Here is a 21217-nt window from a genome sequence, read left to right on the forward strand (position 1 = left end):
TTCTTACTTCACAGATGATTCGAGTAGATGTTGAGTATATTTACTTGATGAAACACAAGTCTGAATTATTGAATGGTTCAAGTAATTTCAGAGTGAAGTTTAAGATCTTCGTGACAAGAGGATAGAATATCTATGATATGATCATAGAGATGAATATCTGAGCTACGAGCTTTGGCACGCAATTAAGACATTGTGGAAATTGTTTCACAATTAATACCGCCTGGAACACCATAGTGTGATGGTGTGTCCGATCATCATAGTTGCACCTTTTTGGATATGGTGCATACCATGATGTCTCTTATCGAATTACCACTATCGTTCATGGGTTAGGCATTAGAGACAACCGCACTCACTTTAATAGGGTACCACGTAATTCCGTTGAGACGACACCGTTTGGAGAAACCTAAGTTGTCGTTTCTTAAAAGTTTGGGGCTGCGATGCTTATGTGAAAAGGTTTCAAGTTGATAAGCTCGAACCCAAAGCGGATAAAATGCATCTTCATAGGACACCCAAAACAGTTGGGTATACCTCCTAATTCAGATCCAAAAGCAATAGGGATTGTTTGTTGAATCGGGTCCTTTCTCGAGGAAAAGTTTGTCTCGAAAAGTTGAGTGGGAGGATGGTGAAGACTTGATATGGTTATTGAACCATTACTACAACTAGTGTGTAGCAGGGCACAGGAAGTTGTTCATGTGGCACCTACACCAATTGAAGCGGAAGCTGATGATAGTGATCATGATGCTTCGGATCAAGTCACTACCAAACCTCGTAGGACGACAAGGACGTACTGCTTCGGAGTGGTACGGTGATCCTGTCTTGAATGTCATGTTGCTAGACAACAATGAACCTACGAGCTATGGAGAAGCGATGGTGGGCCCATATTCCGACAAATGGTTAGAAGCCATGAAATCCGAGATAGGATCCATGTATCATAACATGGACTTTGGTGGACTTGCCCGATGATCGGCAAGCCATTGAGATAAATGGATCTTTAAGAAGAAGACGGACATGGACGGTAATGTCACCGTCTATGACGCTCGACTTGTGGCAAAGAGTTTTTCACAAGTTCAAGGAGTTGACTACGATGAGGTTTTCTCATCCGTAGCGATGCTTAAGTCCGTCAGAATCATGTTAGCATGAGCTGCACTTATGAAATCTGGCAGATGGATGTCAAAACGAGTTTCCTTACCAGTATTCGTAAGGAAAGGTTGTATGTGATACAATCAAAAAGGTTTTGTCGATCCTAAGGATGCTAAAAGGTATGCTAGCTCCAGCGATCCTTTCATGGACTGGAGTAAGCATCTCGGAGTTGGAATATACACTTTGATAAGATGATCAAAGATTTTAGGTTTATACAAGGTTTATGAGAAACTTGTATTTCCAAAGAAGTGAGTGGGAGCACTATAGAATTTCTGATGAGTATATGTCGTTGACATATTGATGATCAGAAATGATGTAGAATTTTCTGTAAAGCATATAGGGTTATTTGAAAAGTGTTTTTCAAGGGAAAACCTGGATTAAGCTACTTGAACATTGAGCATCAAGATCTATAAGGATAGATCAAAAAACGCTTAATGGTGCTTTCAAATGAGCATATACCTTGACATGATCTTGAAGGTGTTCAAGATGGATCAGTCAAAGAAGGAGTTCTTGGCTGAGTTGTAAGGTATGAAGTTAAGACTTAAAGCTCGACCACGGCAGAAGAGAGAGAAAGGACGAAGGTCGTCCCCTATGCTTCAGACGTAGGCTCTATAGTATGCTATGCTGTGTACCGCACCGGAAGTGTGCCTTGCCATGAGTCAGTCAAGGGGTACAAGAATGATCCGGGAATGGGGATCATTGGACAGCGGTCAAAAAATTATCCTTGGAGTAAATAAGGACATGTTTCTCGATTATGGAGGTGATAAAGAGTTCGGCGTAAAGGGTTACGTCGATGCAAGCTTTAACACCTTTCCTAATGACTCTGAGTAGCAAAACGGATACGTATAATGGAGCGACCATTTGAAATAGCTCCAAGTGGAGCGTGGAAGAAGCATTTACAATATGACATAGAGAATTGCGAAGTACATACAGATCTGAATATTGCAGATCCATTGACTAAAACCTCTCTCACAAGCAAAACATGATCAAACCCCAGAACTCATTGAGACTTAATCACATGGTGATGTGAACTAGTTTAGACACTAGTAAACTCTTTGGATGTTGGTCACATGGTGATGTGACCTATCAGTGTTAATCACATAGCGATGTGAACTAGATTATTGACTCTAGTGCAAGTGGGAGACTGTTGGAAATATGCCCTAGAGGCAATAATAAATTGGTTATTATTGTTATTATATTTCCTTGTTCATGATAATCGTTTATTATCCATGCTATAATTGTATTGATAGGAAACTCAGATACATGTGTGGATACATAGACAACACCATGTCCCTAGTAAGCCTCTGTTGACTAGCTCGTTGATCAATAGATGGTTACGGTTTACTAAACATGGACATTGGATGTCGTTGATAACGGGATCACATCATTAGCAGAATGATGTGATGGACAAGACCCAATCCTAAGCCTAGCACAAAGATCGTAGTTCGTATGCTAAAGCTTTTCTAATGTCAAGTATCATTTCCTTAGACCATGAGATTGTGCAACTCCCGGATACCGTAGGAATGCTTTGGGTGTACCAAACATCACAACGTAACTGGGTGGCTATAAAGGTGCACTACAGGTATCTCCGAAAGTGTCTGTTGGGTTGGCACGAATCGATACTGGGATTTGTCACTCCGTGTAAACGGAGAGGTATCTCTGGGCCCACTCGGTAGGACATCATCATAATGTGCACAATGTGACCAAGGGGTTGATCACGGGATGATGTGTTACGGAACGAGTAAAGAGACTTGCTGGTAACGAGATTGAACAAGGTATCGGGATACTGACGATCGAATCTCGGGCAAGTACAATACCGCTAGACAAAGGGAATTGTATATGGGATCGATTGAGTCCTTGACATCGTGGTTCATCCGATGAGATCATCGTGGAACATGTGGGAGCCAACATGGGTATCCAGATCCCACTATTGGTTATTGACCGGAGAACGTCTCGGTCATGTCTGCATGGTTCCCGAACCCGTAGGGTCTACACACTTAAGGTTCGATGACGCTAGGGTTATAAAGGAAGTTTGTATGTGGTTACCGAATGTTGTTCGGAGTCCTGGATGAGATCCCGGACGTCACGAGGAGTTCCGGAATGGTCCGGAGGTAAAGATTTATATATGGGAAGTCCTATTTTGGTCATCGGAAAAATTTCGGGTTTTTCCGGTAACGTACCGGGACCACCGGGAGGGTCCCGGGGGTCCACCAAGTGGGGCCACCAAACCCGGAGGGCTGCATGGGCCAAGTGTGGGAGGGAACCAGCCCCAGGTGGGCTGGTGCGCCCCCCACAAGGGGCCCAAGGCGCAAGGGAGAGTGGGAGGGGGCAAACCCTAGGGCAGATGGGCCCTAAGGCCCACCCCAGGCGCGCCTCCCCTCTCTCCCCCTCTGGCCGCCACCCAGATGGCATCTGGGGGCTGCCGCCACCCTTGGGGAGGGAACCCTAGAGGGGGCGCAGCCCCCTTCCCTTCCCCTATAAATACTTGAGGCTTGGGGGCTGCCCAACACATGAGTTTCTCCCTCTATTGGCGCAGCCCTACCTCTCTTACTCCTCCTCTCCCGCGGTGCTTGGCGAAGCCCTGTTGGACTACCACGCTCCTCCATCACCATCACGCCGTTGTGCTGCTGCTGGATGGAGTCTTCCTCAACCTCTCCCTCTCTCCTTGCTGGATCAAGGCGTGGGAGACGTCACCGGGCTGTACGTGTGTTGAACGCGGAGGTGCCGTCCGTTCGGCACTAGGATCTCCGGTGATTTGGATCACGACGAGTACGACTCCTTCAACCCCGTTCTCTTGAACGCTTCCGCTTACCGATCTACAAGGGTATGTAGATGCACTCTCCTTCTCCTCGTTGCTGGTTTCTCCATAGATAGATCTTGGTGACACGTAGGAAAATTTTGAATTTCTGCTACGTTCCCCAACATTGAGGAGTGCCGGCGGGGAGGGTTGGCACTCCCAAGTCCTTGTAGGTTTGAACCATCCGCATGCTATGGCAAACTCTAGCCTTGTCGACAATGTGTGTTTTCCATCTTCCTCGGTTCTACGACCATTGATTGAACTTCCATATCCCTTCTATTTTACTAGTCCGGTCTTCTTTTCTTATCGTTGTCATCTCCAGTGATGTCTATTTCTTGAGACTAGTGCCATTATTGTGAAAATCTTGCTATTGCAAATCTAGTCACGGAAGAGTGCAACAATAAGCGAGGAACCATAGAGAAAATTGGAGAAGTGACAAGGAGAGCGGTGCTGGTGGAGGCATATGGAAAAATGACTTGTCTCCTTTCCCAAAACAATCAGCAGATCTGTAGCTATTCTTAAGAATATACTGATTTTAGAATGATAAACATACACAAATGCTTGTCCACTAAACAATTCAAAAACAAAGTTGTACACATACCAAAACAACAAAGCTTAACATCTCAAATTGTTGGAACATACAAACATGCCACATACATACATACATACATACATACATAATACGGCCGGCCACTTAACACTTCATCTACTTAAGAATTTGCTGCATTTTCCATTGACGAGTAAGGCATTGTACTTATTTATTTCTTATTTCACACCACTAGTTATACGGAATACACACCAGATGAGCATTTGCAGCAACCTTATGGATAGACCTCGATGACACCTCGATGGCCAAGTTTCTTGACAATCTTATAGTCGCTAAACCCTGCTTTCATAAAGATCGTGCTCCACTCCTTTTCATCCCGTTGCCGTCCTCTGGTACATATGAACATCAGCATGTCCATCAACAGTTCGGTTTCAGTTATTGTCTCTAGAGAAGATCCAAGCACTATGTCTATGATGATCACTTTTCCCCCCATTTCTCGGGAAGGTATGGCCTTCTTGCATTGAGCAAGGATTTTGATGCAATCATCGTCGCTCCAAAAGTGTAGAACAAGCTGGAATGGAAAGAATCTATAAAGTTTAAGCAATGAATAATGAGGGATATGGAAGTTATCGACATAATCTAATTATGCATAGGTATTGGTAGTCCTGCAGAAAACCAATACCGAAACAAGAAAAAATTGGTGCAATCCAAACTCTTAGTTCCCTTTGTCCTATGTGGTATATTGTATGGAAGAGCAATTTTAAGATGCTCCCACTTACCTCCTTAGAGGCAAGAAGAATATTAATTATGTTGGCAAAGGGTAAGTTTGTGTATAAAAATGCTCCAATTATAGCAATCTGTTGGTTGTTTGTTAGAAAAAGGAAGGCTCCAACGAACTAAATTACCATTTGCTCTTCACTTGGTTACTACCATATGTATCCATAACACATAATTTCAAATCGCATGAATTTAAAGTCATGTGTATTTTTAATTTTGGTTCATGTGTTATTAATCTAAATATTTATATTCCACACATCAAATCTCATAAAAATATATTGCAACCGATTGCCGCAACTCTAATTGGTTCATAGTATAAAGTCTATATTGTCTTTTAGTCAAGGACATAGCTATACCGCCTTCATTCCATAATGTAGTGCCTATAGATTTTTTTTTAAAGTCAAAATTTGCAAATTTTGACCAAGTTAATAGATGAAAATGTCTATATTTTAAATACTATATATATATAGACACGTCATGAGGTACCCCGCAAATAAAAGATATGTCATGAGATATATTTTTATTTTATAGGTAGGTGTTTGGTATTGTAGATATGATAATGTTTTCTAGAAATCGGTCAAATTTTGCTAAGTTTGACTTTTGGAGAAAAAAAATCTTGTGTACCTATTAACAGGCAGTTGGAACACGAAGCTAAGCTCACAAGAGCACTTCCGGAATTGGACATGGAGTATATAAGCTTGAGCTCACACGCACCCTTTGCTACAGTAAAATAGAAAAATATTTTTAAAAAACTGATTTATATTTTTGGTAACAAACATTGGTGTGTGTTTGACATGCGTGCCAATTTTTGTGATGAATTTATGGAAGCCTGGGCAAAAAAGACAATACCATGCTTGTAAAAAAACTGTTTTTGGAATCATTTTGGAGCATTGATTTTGTTTTTTTTTTTCACCCAGACCTGCATGAATGTCATTTTGTCATGAAATTTTGCACACATGTGAAAAGGACATCAATGTTTGTTGTGAAAAAAAATCAGTTTTTTTTAAACTGTTTAAATATTTTTTTTGATTTTACTGTAGCAAAGGGTGCATGTGAGCTCGAGCTGACAAGAGCACTTTGGGAGTTAACGGACCATATTAGTTTTGTTATATCACAAAATTCCTCTGTATATCCATGCATGCCAAAAAGAAAAGGAAATATTAATAGAACATTAATTAAATGTAGAGAGGCGTCATATCGTCGTACCTTGAGCATCACGGCTTGAGCAGGTGGGACGGTATGGAAGAGGTCGCCAGCGACATAGTTAAACAACACCATCACTCGGGACTTTCTCGATCACCTGTGGAAGGTCCAACACATTGCACTTGATATGCGGGAAGGCCTTGACGATGGCCCTGGCCGTCGTCCCATCACCACCACAGCAGTCGGTGAGTGACTCCAGACCATTGAACAGGCCACGGCATTCCCGCACAACCGTGCCGATCCCCATATGGTCATGGGCGGCCAAGCCCTCGTAGAAGAGCTTGTCGGTCTCATGATCGAGGAGCGTCATGCTCTCGTCGAAGGGCGCCGCGGCGTGCACATGCTCAAATGGAGATGGCACTGGTAGCGCACGGTCGTTCTTGAACCAATCGGCCAGGCCTAGACCTGACTCCATGTGGTACCGCGAGGTGACGGCCAGCGGGAAGGCGGTCTGCCTAGCCTCGCCGTCGATGAGTACGCCGTCCACGAGGATGTAGGACAGCGGCGTGAGGCTGTAGATCCCGGCGTCGGTGCACGCCAGGGCGTTGGATTTGGCCAGCAGCCGCAGGACGCGGCTGAGAAACGGCGCCTTGGGTGGCGGAAGGGACAGTGCGGCCATCAGGTCGGGCAACGACGCAGTGCCGCCGAGGCGGTGGATCGCCGTCGGGATGCCGAGCTCGATGGCGCACCTGAGTGCCATGGACGTCAGGTAAGTGAGGCTGTGGCGCTGCAGGTCAGCCTGCGCCTTGATCAGCTGGGCGTCGCTGGGGACTGTCATGTGAGCTGCCATTCTTGCTCTATCACTCTCCAGTCTCAGGGCTGTGTAGTGGGTGTAAATTGCTCAGCTGGCTCAAGAGATTGATATAGCATGCGTTTGTGTTACTGCCAGCTACTAACATGATTTAAAAATTCACTCGTGGAACCCGTGGAGGGCCATGATTGTGGATATGTCTTGCGTACACGCCGCGTAGGAGCACAGCCGGGAGCTGTTTCTTGCAGGGAAGATGATACGACCAGGCCGGGATCGTGACTGTTGAAATTAAAGGACGCGTCTACTTAACTTCTAACTACCTCCCACGACAGCAACTAATACGGATTTAAAATTTTCACTCGTGGAACTCGAGGTGGGCCATGCTTGCGTGCACGGATCTGAGCAGAGCGGGACCTGTCTCTTGCAGGTAGGGCTGGACCAAAAGCTCGTAGCTCGCGAGCTAAATGAGCGCTCGATAGTTCGGCTCGTTAAGTTCGGAGCTCGCTTCTTAATGAACAGAGGCAATCATAGATTTCAGCTCGTTAAGCTTAACGAGTTTAACGAACGAGCTAACGAGTAGGTCGTTAAGCTCGTTAGTAACAACATAACACATATTTTCATCTTACGTGACAAAGTCTTTTAGCAACTCAGCCCATCAATTCAATCTAATCGACATATGAGGCAACAAACTAGTGCATTTCTATTTGTACTCACCATATTTCATCTTGAAAACCACACCTACACATTCATCATCTTAATCGAAACACATTATAATCTGTTAACGAGCGCTCGCGAGCGCTCACGAGCTTAACGAGCTTCAAACGAGCCGAGCTGAGCAGGGTTTTCTGCTCGTTAATCTTAACGAGCTTAACGGGCCGAGCCTTAACGAGCACGAGCTTAACAAGTACGAGCTTAACGAGCCGAGCTGCTCGTTAGTCCACCCCTACTTGCAGGGAAGATGAGCGTCTTTTTTTTTGCGTGTGCAAACAAACTAGTACTATTAGCTTCAGAGCAGCACATATGTGGATTCATTACTAGTACTCCATCCAACCCATATTACTTGTCGCGCAATCGAATGTATCTAATGTATGGACCGGGGGAGTAGCTCAAATGAATTCATCACAGGAAAAATTACCTAGTTTACTGTAGGAGCAACTTTTTTTTTGAGGGAGTATCGTAGGAGCAACTATGCCTCACAGAAAAATCTGTTTTATGTGAGTGTCTAGCCTAGGGGAAAAATAATTTGGGCCCAGCCCGCCATTGCACCACCGTGAAACGGGCTCTAGCGCCCAAAAAAATCTTACTTCACGTGATTTTTTTTCCTTTTGGGGCTTGAAAAAACGACATTGTTTGTTAAGGGGTACCCCTTACACAGATCACTCACACCTTAGGCCTAGTTTGGCAACTCAGTTTTTGCAAAATCCACAATATTTCAAAACCTCAGTATTTTAATGTGTGGGCAATAAATACTTTAGTTTCTAAAAACCATAGTTTCTTTTACAGTTTTGGTAAAACCGTGGAGGTGTTTGGCAAACGAAACTAGTCGGCGCACGGCACTTCCTACCTGATTCTCGCATGACACATGACCCAGCAGCTGTGCTACACTTAATCTTATGCATGCATGGTTTGATCGATAGCACCGTCTGAAAATCGTGCGCCGAGTGTCGTCCGTATAGCAGCGTTCTTTGGCAAATGGCAGTTTTATTAAGTTTCTCTAATTTTCACCGATTGTTCTGTCGTTGCATGGATAATCTTGACCATACCTAAAGCCGAACCTAATTCAGCTGCACTCACGGCCGATCAACTTGTCTTAACGGCCGCCGTATGCATGCTAGGCATGAGCACGTTCTCTATTACTATATGCTACTATACATTGTCGAGTTATCGCTTGTGATCCATCAAAGACGGAGCATTGTGACAGGCACCGAAGGTGCAGCTCACGCTACTAGAGAGACCAATGAGCCAACGTTTCTCAGTTTTAAAAAAGAGAGGTCCCGGCCTCTTTATTAAATACAACAAAAATACCACAGTTTTAGAGATACTGTGGTTTCTTAAGCTGCAGTATTTTTTCTATCCAAACACCTCAAAGTATTTAATACTGAAGTTTTTTCATAAACCACGGCATTCCTAGAAAATTTCAAAAATACTTAGCTCCCAGACACACCCTTAGAGAGTTTCTACAAATGACACACTGCATGTGTGACACTTATCGCAACTTGAGAATTTTGGTGGCATTTTTTCCCATGCAGGGAGACACGATTGGGTTTGTTTGTGCCTTTTTGTAGATTCAATTTTTAAAAAGGTTTTATCTCTTTTATTGTGCATCCAAATCACGAACCATTTTCATTGTTGTCTTTCTCGCATCGAGATCTTCGAAACTAGATCTCATGTTGATAACTTTCGATGAACTTTTTTTCGGGCTAATTTGTGCTTTTAACTAGCAGTAATATGTGCTTTCAAACTATACTAACCCGTGCTTTCAAATAAACTAAAATGTCCTTCCCCACCCCCTAGAAAAACATGTGCTTGCACGGGGTGAAGCATACCTATGCTTCACTTTCGAGGAAGCACAAACGTGCTTCACGCAGATGCACATATGTGGTTAAATATGTGGGGAAGCACAACTATGCTGAGGGGCCTAACTGTGAGACGTTCGATTTGCTGATCTAGATTCAAACATTTTTCACTTACATATGTGAGCTGTTTAAAAAAACTGCCCGCAGTCTACCATTTCCATCTTTGATTATTTAATCCATGCTTTAAAAAAATTACGCAAAGTAAGATCTTTTTTTCTGAAGTGCGTGTCCGATTCAGTTACTGTTTTCGCCATCCTCTTGGTCTTGACGTGCTCTTTGGTACATGATCAATGTTGAATATGTTTTGAAATTTTCATTTATTGAAACTCGAATGAAGCGGCTATGTTAGCAATGTGTAAATGTTAACCAAATTTGGCGACATGCTCAAGCATTCACAGAATCATGCGAAATATACCTAATATTATGGGGAAAACGCGGCCAAAGGAATTGAACCGTAGAACTTTGTTTGAAATCGCGTATTTCAAAACAGAAAAACAAACGTGTTAAAAACATTCTTTTTCACTGAAAATATGTTCAGCAAACTTTGCTCCAGCATGCGTGAAAATGTTGTAAAACCCTTGCGAAAACACCTCCATGTTTTACCGGAGAAAGAGCATAAAACTGCGGGGAACACTAATTTGGGCTGTCTCTCTCTTTGCATCTGGACCACTAATTTGTTAATCGTGCGTCTACGAATGCTTAGTGCCCTACTAGTAGAAGAGATCATATGGTGAGGTTCTCCTGGATGCCCGAGAAGGAGCCGCAGATGTTGCCGCCGACGTCCGGGAAGGCAGCGCACCCCTGCAGCGGCCCGACCTTGCCGTTCCATTCGACGGCGACGGGGTACCTGATGAGGTGCCCCCGCATCTCTGTCACCTCCTCCGCCACGAACCGCTTCCAGTTGGCGTCCCCGATGCCCCGCACCCGCCGCACGCACTCCAGCGTGTCCGGCCGCTCGAAGACCGCCTCCACGCCCCCGATGTGCTCCGCCCACAGCGACATCCTGTACCCGTAGATCTGCAGCAACATTCCAATTCGTTCGTCAGATTCACGATGATGAATGAGGGGATGGATTTGGTTGGTTGGTTGGTTGGTTGCCTGTCCGCGGGGAGCAGAGAACATGTTGGACCAGGTGTAATGGGGCTGGTACGCGCCCATGGCGATCTCGGTGTCCCTCGTTCCCTCCATGGACCTCTGGTTGATGTTGGCCGACCCGATGATAACGTACTCGTCGTCCACGATCATGCCCTTGGAGTGCACGTACACCATGAACCTCCTGTTCTTCCTAGCTTGGTCCTGGACCATCCATGCCCATCAGGGCAGACAGGTGTGAGTTCTGCTGCATAATCTTTCAGAAAGAGTGGCACCTATATATAGTGGTGCTCGCATTGCCACAGAATTTCTGCCGCTTGAGTCCTTGACTCGATCGATTCTCACCTGAGGGTTTGTGTGTGAAAATGCTTCGGAGAAAGCGGCATTTTCCACCGCTTCTCGGTTGCCGAGGCAGAAGAAATTCAGGTAGTCCTGTGGGTCATATGAACCATTCAGTCCCGTGTCTTTCAGTGCCTTGTAGACTATCTCGTACATCATCTGCATTGTTTTCTTCTGCAGTGGCACACATGAATTGCATTATTAGCCTAACAGAAGCAGCTATACTTATGATGAAGGCTCTTAGAAGCTGATGTGTTTAGATGACAGTGTAGTGACAAAGATCTGAGTCACTGAGAGAGATAATTAAAGAACCTAACCTGCCAGTAAAGAATTCTCTGTGTAGGAGCACCGGTTGGGTTGCCTTCAGGCCACATCGGAATTATTATGTAGGCCGAAAATCTCTCATTCGCGTAGATCTTGTTAGCAATTTTCAGGGCTACCTCGATCGGTATTAAATTGTTCGCACCTGCAAGAAAACGAATTTCAGAGTCCGGGGCTGTCAGAAATTTAAGCACCGGCCGGGCATATTTGTTGTTGGCATGATGTGGGAAATTAAGGTATCAGATTTATTTATTTTAATTTGGTGACCTGCACTAGTTCATCAAGAACAAAAGAGATAGTCGACACTAAACAACACAACCTAGCATGCCATTGAAAGAAACTGTAGTAGTCCTTGCTTACCAAGATCTCTATGTGAATCCCATTGAAATGAAGAGCCAAGGAAATACTGATTTTCAATATAGATGAAGTGTTGGGCTGCTCGGATGGCAGTAACGTAGGCTGTGTGTATGCTCATATCGATTAGTACATTTTTCCCGCAAACAAGATTCTGTCAAGAAAGCAAAAGTTGTGTATCAGGTAAAACAAATGGAGCTCTGAACACAGTTATGGTCAGGTGAAAACTGTATTTCAGTTACCTGAATGGTTGCTTCTCGTGGATCCTTGGGAAAAGCCTTGACGGAGTTCGAGTCGATCGATCGGAAAATCTGCACTCCAACATGAGACTCTTCAATCTTTCGACACACGACTTTGGTTGGAAACTCTGGAATACTATGGAAGATCTTACCTGAACATCCCATCTCTCCGTGTCATTGTCATTGGAGTATACATCATCGTCAATAGCAGCGATCTCAGATATCTTTTCGATCCAGAGCAACGTGTCATTACATGATTTCGACAATTTCTTGGACCCGTGGCGCTTGGATGATTTTGACCAACGCTCCTCAAAGTTCTTCAGCACATCGAATGCTGCCGGGCCATCGATCTTGGAATGCAAATCATGCCATGGTTCCCTTGGGCCACGCTCATCGGTTACCTGCATCGAGACAAGCGACGCATTAGGCTATCAAATGTAGAATTAATACATGAAAACCTCCAACAGAGTTCAGATCATATTCAGGAGTTCTCACCGCGAAGTTTGGGTTGTAATAATCCTCCTTGTGCACTGTGTGAAGAGTGTGAAACAGATGGTGCCTTGGAGTGTCATATCTCCCACCACATAGATCAAGGCCTCCGACGAAAGCAACTATCTTCCGCTTACCGTTGCCGGCATCGACGTCGATGATCACCGTTTTCTGATGGTGGGTAAAAATAGTTCCTGTCTCCTGGTTTCCAATGGTTGCCATCATCAGCTCATTGCCCATAAAGATAATATCTAAGTAAGTTTATTTCCTCGCATGAAATACAACCTTTTGCTTCACCCAGCTGTGCCTTTTCCCGGCAGATCGTGAGCAGAGCAGTATCTGAACCGAAGAATGCTTGAAAAACCTACGCGTCTCCTCATCCCGTGTGCCCATGTAACCTTCCTACACGTCACAATTTCATGTCATAATTTACATATGGAAATTATTCTTATCACTTCATTCAAATTCATCAAAGCCAATGTCGTTGAAATTTGGAGCCGAATTCGGATAAAATGACATGAACATAAATTGTAAACTCTGCAGCATTTTAATTAAAAATCGACGCCTGAATTCAGTAATTACCATCTGGATGCCAAGGACGCTCCTGGACGTGGGGTCGTCCCAGACGAGCAGCAGCACCCGGACCCCCTCCTGCGACTTCTTCTTGAGCAGATCGCCCAGCGGCCGCGCCTTGTCGCCGTCGCGCACCAGGTGGATCGTGTGGAACACCGACCACCCGGTGATGTAGATGAGATGCTTCGCCTGCGACATGGCGTCGTACACGTCGTGCCAGCACTGCCCGTGCCGGTAGAGCTGACCGTTCCCGAGTCGGATCTCCGGCAGGCACTGCCCGTCGCCGGGCACGTGCGCGTCCTGGTACAGCGTCACCCGCCCGCCGCGCCGGAGCGGGAAATACGTGTTGGGCACGCCGGGGAAGTCCGGGCCCGGCGTCACGCCGTGGCTGTACATCGTGAGCCTCGCCACAGGCACGTACTGCACCGACATCCGCAGCGTGGCGCCCGGCCGGCACGGCTTCCCGGACGGCTCCAGCACCGGGTACACGCCGTCCACGCGGTCGCCGGCCAGGAGGGACTCGGCGGGGATGGCCACGGCGCCGATCAGCTCCGCCCCGATCACGTCGCTGTCCTTGACGACGAAGCTCACCGCGGCGGTCTCGTGCGCCACGGGCACCAGGAAGTGCTGCCGCCACTTGGGGTTCTCGTCGTCCTGGATCACGAAGGTGCGCGCCACCGTGGCGGATGCGACCAGCACGGTCACGTAGGGGTCGCTGGTGGACTTGGCGCCGGGGTCGGAGGTGCAGCTCTTGAGGAGGCCGCCCATGGTGTTGGACAGGATGTCCTTGTTCGGGAGGTTGCACGCCTCGTCGATCCAGATGTCCAGGCTGCCGTGGAGCAGCACCGCCCGGTGGTTACACGACGTCGACGCCAGCAGCGCCGCCGTCGTCCGGCAGTCCTCGTCGTCCGACATCGCCGCCGCCGCCGCCGCTGCTGCTGGATCGATCGATCTGTGTCTCGATTCCTACGCACGTACGTCTAGCCTGCTGATCGATTGGTGGTCTCGCGTTGTTGCCGCGATGATCGTCTAGTCGCTGCGCACGCGTGCATGTGCCGGTGCCGCGCGCGCGTCTGCATGCAGCTGCCCACCTTCTCTCTCCTTCTCCCCGTTGTTCGGTACTGGTGGTGGATCGCTAGCTGCTTCCCCTGAAATGCAGGGGAGGTTTTTTTTTTCTTTTGTCTTGCTGGAAACATAATTTCTTATAACATTGCGATAAATGGATTTCTTATAGTCTCCCAGAACATTTGCCACATAGAAATATACTAGTAGTACACAAATGGCGTAATACAAGATGATTAATCTTAGGACCCAAATATCCAGCGAACGTGAAATTTTTAGGCATGCCAAATCAAACGTTTTTCATGGCAAATCATGTTTGTCGAGTATGACAAACTTAGTTGGCGAACATGGCAAATCCGTCCAAGTTCATTTGTTTGCCAGAAAATTACGGGGCTTGCAAACTAAATTGGGAGTACCTAGAACTCATCTAGATGAGATATAATTTGGTCTCATTCACTTTGAAAACAAGAAGAGATACAACCCACGTCAGCACACACGCATCTTATAGCATCACATGAGACCAAATTATATCTCATCTAGATGAGTTCTAGCAAAACTGAACTAAATTTGCCATCATCGTGTCAATATAAATTGCCATGAAAAACGTCATATTGCCATACCTAAAAATCTGCCTTTTCGCAATTGTATTGTTTGATTGATATTATCTACAATTATTGTTGTTGGCTCAAAACAATTGTCGCTTGCAAAGTAAATATCTCGAGTTTGAGCGAAAAATATAAATTTATCTAACTATATACACATTAGCTAAAAAGATCCACAACCATGATCTGCCAAATGTGGCACCCTATACGTCCGCAGAAGTGACAAAGCATCCCCTATTTATCCTCTCTGCAGTCATGGTCCTCAAATCCCCCCCTCCCCTCCTAATCCAATACAATCCATGCAACTACGTAGATCAACATACATACATAGCGTAATCCGGTACAATCGTATCCAAATGATCAAGTTCATCATCCGGCAGATAGACTAGATACATTAAATAAACTAGATAGCTAGATAGAACAGAGAGGGGCGCCGGACATCACCATTTTTGCGTTGGTTCCTTCCCCTTGCGGTCACCAGAGCACTGATAGTAGTCGTCCGCGTAGTCCGCTGGAGGGGGTCGTCCTCCTCACTCGTCGTATCGGATGACAACAAACAAGAAGAGGTGATGATGCCAACGAGAAATCGAGCGGCGCGGTACTCCTCCTATGAGAGTTGTTCCGCTTTTGCCACACAATCGGATGCTTTGATGCCGAGCCGAAGAGCCTTCATGTTCTTGCGGCAGAGGCACCCCGCGCCCGTCTCCGCTGTGTTCAATGACTGGCGCAGGGTCTCACGCAAGAGATGCTCCTCCGGATTGACCGAGGCAGACCTCGCGTCTGTGTGAGAGGCCTCCGCCGCCCTCTGCATGGCTCACTCCCTCTCACAGTAGCTAGATAGAAGGGGGGGGGGGGCTAGACCTCACCATTTTTGCGCCAATCACTTCCCCCTGCGGTAACCACACAAATAGTAGTCGTCCGCGTAGGCATACGCTTCGATGCTTTTTTTTGAGTTGCTGGGTCAAATAATGATTTGAATGCGCTCAATCAATCCTCACTGTTTTTTGATGCACTGAAAGGAGAAGCCCCTCAAGTCCAATTTTCTGTCAATGGGAATGAGTATACCACAGGTTACTACCTTGCCGATGGTATATACCCAAAATGGGCTGCCTTCATGGTGGGATATTGATATCTGCATGTTCATATTCCATTTTTTTTACTGTAACCTTGAAATCTTACATGCATTTTTATTTCAGGAGTGAGCTGTGATGTGGTGATTGCGGCAGCTATTACTTATAGATATGCTTTCTCTGATCTTAAATTGTTCTTTTCGTTAACCAAATAGTTCTGTACTCTATAGTTTAGTCAGTGTGAATGTATTATTGCTCAAGAAAATTTATTTGATCTGCCAACATGCTTGTACCAAAAAAGGCTTTCGCCCCGTTTTATATATAAAGCACCAAACCACAAGCATCCAGTACAAACACACGCCACACCACCGCAACACACGCACACACCCATGACATGATACATAGGCGCTGAGCGCAACAACACCACCACTAGCACTACGGCCCCGAAGAGGTGAGACTACATATGACAAACCATGCGCTCCAAGACGGCACCTTCAGGAAGGATACGACACCGGAGCGCCGCCACCGCCCGATCCAAGGATCAGAGTTTCCCCCGGAGCCGCATGACAGGCAATGAGAGCCGCGACGACGCCTTCAAGAAGGGAACGATCTTCGCCGCCGCCGGTCCGTCCGAAGATAGAGCAGGTTTTCACCTCGGCCAATCATCACCGCCACCGAACGCCACACCCCGTCAACCACGCCGCCCACACGACCATGGTGACCGGGCAGCAGCAAGGCACGGGCTCTGCCCAAGAGCACCGCGCAACCACCACCAGGGCCGCCGCCCCAGCAACCAAGACCTCGACACCACCTCACCCGAGACCCGCCGCACCCCAACGAAAGAGACGAGTGGAAAGGTCTCACCTTTCGCGCCCCTTGGCCACCCCTAGCGTCGAGACCCAATAGGTCGGCCAGAACTGGCATCCACCGACCCGTCCTGCTGCCCCTAGCGCGAGACGAGCTCGGTCCTGCAACATCGAGAGGGGGACGAGGTCGGTCCTGCTGCACCGTGCGTGAGACAACCTCAGTCCTGCTGCATCATGCGCGAGACGAGCTCGGTCCTGCGGCACCGGGCGCGAGACGAGCGATGGACCGCAACCGGGAAAGGACCAGCCCATTGATGGGAGAAGCGCCCGGGCGACGAGGAGATGGGGTGAAGGTCGAGACGGCCCGACCACAGGTGAGCCGACGCCAGAGAAGCCGGCCGCTGCCGCGGACAAATCCGTCGAGCCACCGTGAAGCCGCCACGACATCGAAAGGTCACCACCGGGACCTCCCCACGCCGCCGCCCACGACCGGAGCAGCGGCCATGCCCGACCGCTGCCCTACCCGTGTCGCCCGATGACCTCCAAGCACCGGAACCGCCGGGCATGCTGTTGGGGAACGTAGTAATTTTAAAAAATTTCCTACGCACGCGCAAGATCATGGTGATGCATAGCAACGAAAGGGGAGAGTGTTGTCCACGTACCCTCGTAGACCGATAGTGGAAGTGTTATGACAACGCGGTTGATGTAGTCGTACGTCTTCACGATCGGACCGATCCAAGCACCGAACGTACGACACCTCCGAGTTCGGCACACGTTCAACTCGATGAAGATCCCCGGACTTCGATCCAGCAGGGTGTCGGGGATGAGTTCCGTCAGCACGACGGCATGGTGACGATGATGATGTTCTACCGACGCAGGGCTTCGCCTAAGTACCGCAACGATATGACCGAGGTGGAATATGGTGGAGGGGGGCACCGCACACGACTAAGGAACGATCACGATGATCAACTTGTGTGTCTAGAGGTGCCCCCTGCCCCTGTATATAAAGGAGCAAGGGGGAGGGGGCGGCCGGCCTAGAAGGGGGCGCGCCAAGGGGAGTCCTACTCCCACCGGGAGTAGGACTCCCTCCTTCCTTGTTGGAGTAGGAGAAGGGGGGAAAGAGGGGGAGAGGAGGAAGGAAAAGGGGGCTGCACCCCTTGTCCAATTCGGACCAGAGGGGGGCTGCGCGCCTCCTTCCTTTTGGCCTCTCTCCTCTATTCCCGTATGGCCCAATAAGGCCCATATACTCCCCGCCAAATTCTCGTAACTCTTCGGTACTCCAAAAAATACCCGAATCACTTGGAACCTTTCCAAAGTCCGAATATAGTCGTCCAATATATCGATCTTTATGTCTCGACCATTTCGAGACTCCTCGTCATGTCCCCGATCTCATCCGGGACTCTGAACTCCTTCGGTACATCAAAACTCATAAACTCATAATAAAACTGTCATCGTAACGTTAAGCGTGCGGACCCTACGGGTTCGAGAACTATGTAGACATGACCTAGAACTGTTTCCGGTCAATAACCAATAGCGGAACCTGGATGCTCATATTGGCTCCTACATATTCTACGAAGATCTTTAACGGTCAAACCGCATAACAACATACGTTGTTCCCTTTGTCATCGGTATGTTACTTGCCCAAGATTCGATCGTCGGTATCCAATACCTAGTTCAATCTCGTTACCAGCAAGTCTCTTTACTCGTTACATAATGCATCATTCCGTAACCAACTCATTGGCCACATTGCTTGCAAGGCTTATAGTGATGTGCATTACCGAGAGGGCCCAGAGATACCTCTCCGACAATCGGAGTGACAAATCCTAATCTCAAAATACGCCAACCCAGCATGTACCTTCGGAGACACCTGTAGAGCTCCTTTATAATCACCCAGTTACGTTGTGACGTTTGGTAGCACACAAAGTGTTCCTCTGATAGACAGGAGTTGCATAATCTCATAGTCATAGGAACATGTATAAGTCATGAAGAAAGCAGTAGCAACATACTAAACGATCAAGTGCTAAGGCTAACGGATGGGTCATGTCAATCACATCATTCTCCTAATGATGTGATCCCGTTAATCAAATGACAACTCTTTTGTCCATGGCTAGGAAACATAAACATTTTTGATAAACGAGCTAGTCAAGTAGAGGCATACTAGTGACACTTTGTTTGTCTATATATTCACACATGTATTATGTTTCCGGTTAATACAATTCTAGCATGAATAATAAACATTTATCATGATATAAGGAAATAAATAATAACTTTATTATTGCCTCTAGGGCATATTTCCTTCAGTCTCCCACTTGCACTAGAGTCAATAATCTAGTTCATATCATCATGTGATTCAACACCAATATTCACATCTGTATGTGATTAACACCCATAGTTCACATCGTCATGTGACCAACACCCAAAGGGTTTACTAGAGTCAATAATCTAGTTCACATTGCTATGTGATTAACACCCAAAGAGTACTAAGGTATGATCATGTTTTGCTCATGAGAGAAGTTTAGTCAACGGGTCTGTCACATTCAGAGCCGTATGTATTTTGCAAATATTCTATGTCTACAATGCTCTGCACGGAGCTACTCTAGCTAATTGCTCCCACTTTCAATATGTATCCAGATTAAGATTTAGAGTCATCTGGATCAGTGCCAAAACTTTTTATCGACGTAACCCTCTACGACGAACCTCTTGTCACCTCCATAATCGAGAAACATATCCTTATTCCACTAAGGACAATTTTGACCAATGTCCAGTGATCTACTCCTAGATCACTATTGTACTCCCTTGCCAAACCAGGGCAGAGTATATAATAGGTCTAGTCCATAGCATGGCATACTTTTATAGAACCTATGACTGATGCATAGGAAATGACTTTCATTCTCTTTCTATTTTCTGCCGTGGTCGGGATTTGAGTCTTACTCAATTTCATACCTTTGCAACACTGGCAAGAACTCTTTCTTTGACTGTTCCATTTTGAACTACTTCAAAATCTTGTCAGGTATGTACTCATTGAAAATCTTATCAAGCGTCTTGATGTATCTCAATAGATCTTGATGCTCAATATTTAAGTAGCTTTGCCGAGGTCTTGCTTTGTAAAACTCTCATTCAAATACTCATTTATGCTTTCCAGAAAATTCTACATTATTTCTGATCAACAATATGTCATTCACATATACTTATCAGAAAGGCTGTGGTGCTCCCACTCACTTTATTGTAAATACATGCCTTTTAAAAAGTCTGTATAAAACCATATGCTTTGATCAATTCATCAAAGAATATATTCCAACTCCGAGATGCTTGCACCAGTCCATTGATGGATCACTGGAGCTGCACATTTTGTTAGCATCTTTAGGATTGACAAAACCTTCTGGTTGCATCGTATGCAACTCTTATTTAATAAGTCTATTAAGGAATGCAGTTTTTACATCCATTTGCCAGATTTCATAAAATGTGGCAATGGCTAACATGATTCGTACAGACTTAAGCATCGTTACGAGTGAGAAAATCTCATCGTATTCAACACCTTGAACTTGCCAAAAACCTTTTGCAACAAGTCGAGATTTGTAGATAGTAACACTACTATCAGTGTCCGTCTTCCTCTTGAAGATTCATTTATTTAACATGGCTTGCTGATCATCGAGCAAGTCAATCAAAGTCCATACTTTGTTCTCATACATGGATCATATCTCAGATTTTATGGCCTCAAGCCATTTCGCGGAATCTGGGCTTATCATCGCTTCCTCATAGTTCATAGGTTCATCATGGTCTAGTAACATGACTTCCAGAACATGATTACCACACCACTCTGGTGCGGATCTTACTCTGGAAGACCTACGAGATTTGGTAGCAACTTGATCTGAAGTTTCATGATCATCATCATTAACTTCCTCACTAATTGGTGTAGGAATCACTGGAACTAATTTCTGTGATGAACTAATTTCCAACAAGGGAGTAGGTACAGTTACCTCATCAAGTTCTACTTTCCTCCCACTCACTTCTTTCGAGAGAAACTCCTCTAGAAAGGATCCATTTTAGCAATGAATATATTGCCTTTGGATCTGTGATAGAGGTGTACCCAACAGTTTCCTTTGGGTATTCTATGATGACGTACTTCTCCGATTTAGGTTCGAGCTTATCAGGTTGAAACCTTTTTTTTTCACATAAGCATCGCAGCCCCAAACTTTAACAAACGACAAACTTTGGTTTCTTGCCAAACCACAGTTCATAAGCCGTCGTCTCAACGGATTTCGATGGTGCTCTATTTAAAGTGAATGCAACTGTCTCTAATGCATAACCCCAAAACGATAGTGGTAAACCGATAAGAGACATCATAGGTCGCACAATATCCAATAAAGTGCGGTTACGATGTTCGGACACACTGTTACGCTATGGTGTTCCAGGTGGCATGAGTTTGTGAAACTATTCCACATTGTTTTAATTGAAGACCAAACTCGTAACTCAAATATT

The 21217-nt window shown here is 46.0% G+C and overlaps 1 protein-coding gene and 1 pseudogene across 1 annotated transcript; both read right to left on the reverse strand.

The window, feature by feature from the left end:
• Nucleotides 1-4482: 4482 nt before the first annotated feature.
• On the reverse strand, nt 4483-7283 carry LOC119292083 (annotated as a pseudogene).
• Nucleotides 7284-10324: 3041 nt separating this feature from the next.
• Nucleotides 10325-14113, reverse strand: LOC119294194 (phospholipase D beta 1-like). Its single transcript, XM_037572433.1, has 10 exons — nt 13208-14113; nt 12911-13027; nt 12632-12826; nt 12289-12537; nt 12140-12208; nt 11904-12051; nt 11540-11688; nt 11229-11396; nt 10890-11087; nt 10325-10808 (listed from the first exon to the last, which is right to left on the reverse strand). The coding sequence occupies exons 1-10, from the start codon at nt 14111-14113 to the stop codon at nt 10515-10517; spliced, it is 2493 nt and encodes an 830-aa protein (XP_037428330.1). The 3' UTR covers nt 10325-10514.
• Nucleotides 14114-21217: the final 7104 nt, after the last annotated feature.

Source organism: Triticum dicoccoides, chromosome 4B, assembly GCF_002162155.2.
Source record: "Triticum dicoccoides isolate Atlit2015 ecotype Zavitan chromosome 4B, WEW_v2.0, whole genome shotgun sequence".
NCBI classification, from domain to species: Eukaryota; Viridiplantae; Streptophyta; class Magnoliopsida; order Poales; family Poaceae; genus Triticum; species Triticum dicoccoides.

Bases quoted from the DNA above. Each gene is read 5' to 3' on its own strand.
- LOC119294194 (XM_037572433.1), bottom strand. From the start codon at position 14,113: ATGTCGGACGACGAGGACTGCCGGACGACGGCGGCGCTGCTGGCGTCG. The intron at 12,827-12,910 runs GTTGTATTTCAT...ATTGGAAACCAG, and splicing joins ACAGCTGGGTGAAGCAAAAG to GAGACAGGAACTATTTTTAC. The intron at 12,209-12,288 runs GTAAGATCTTCC...GTTGGAGTGCAG, and splicing joins CGGAGAGATGGGATGTTCAG to ATTTTCCGATCGATCGACTC.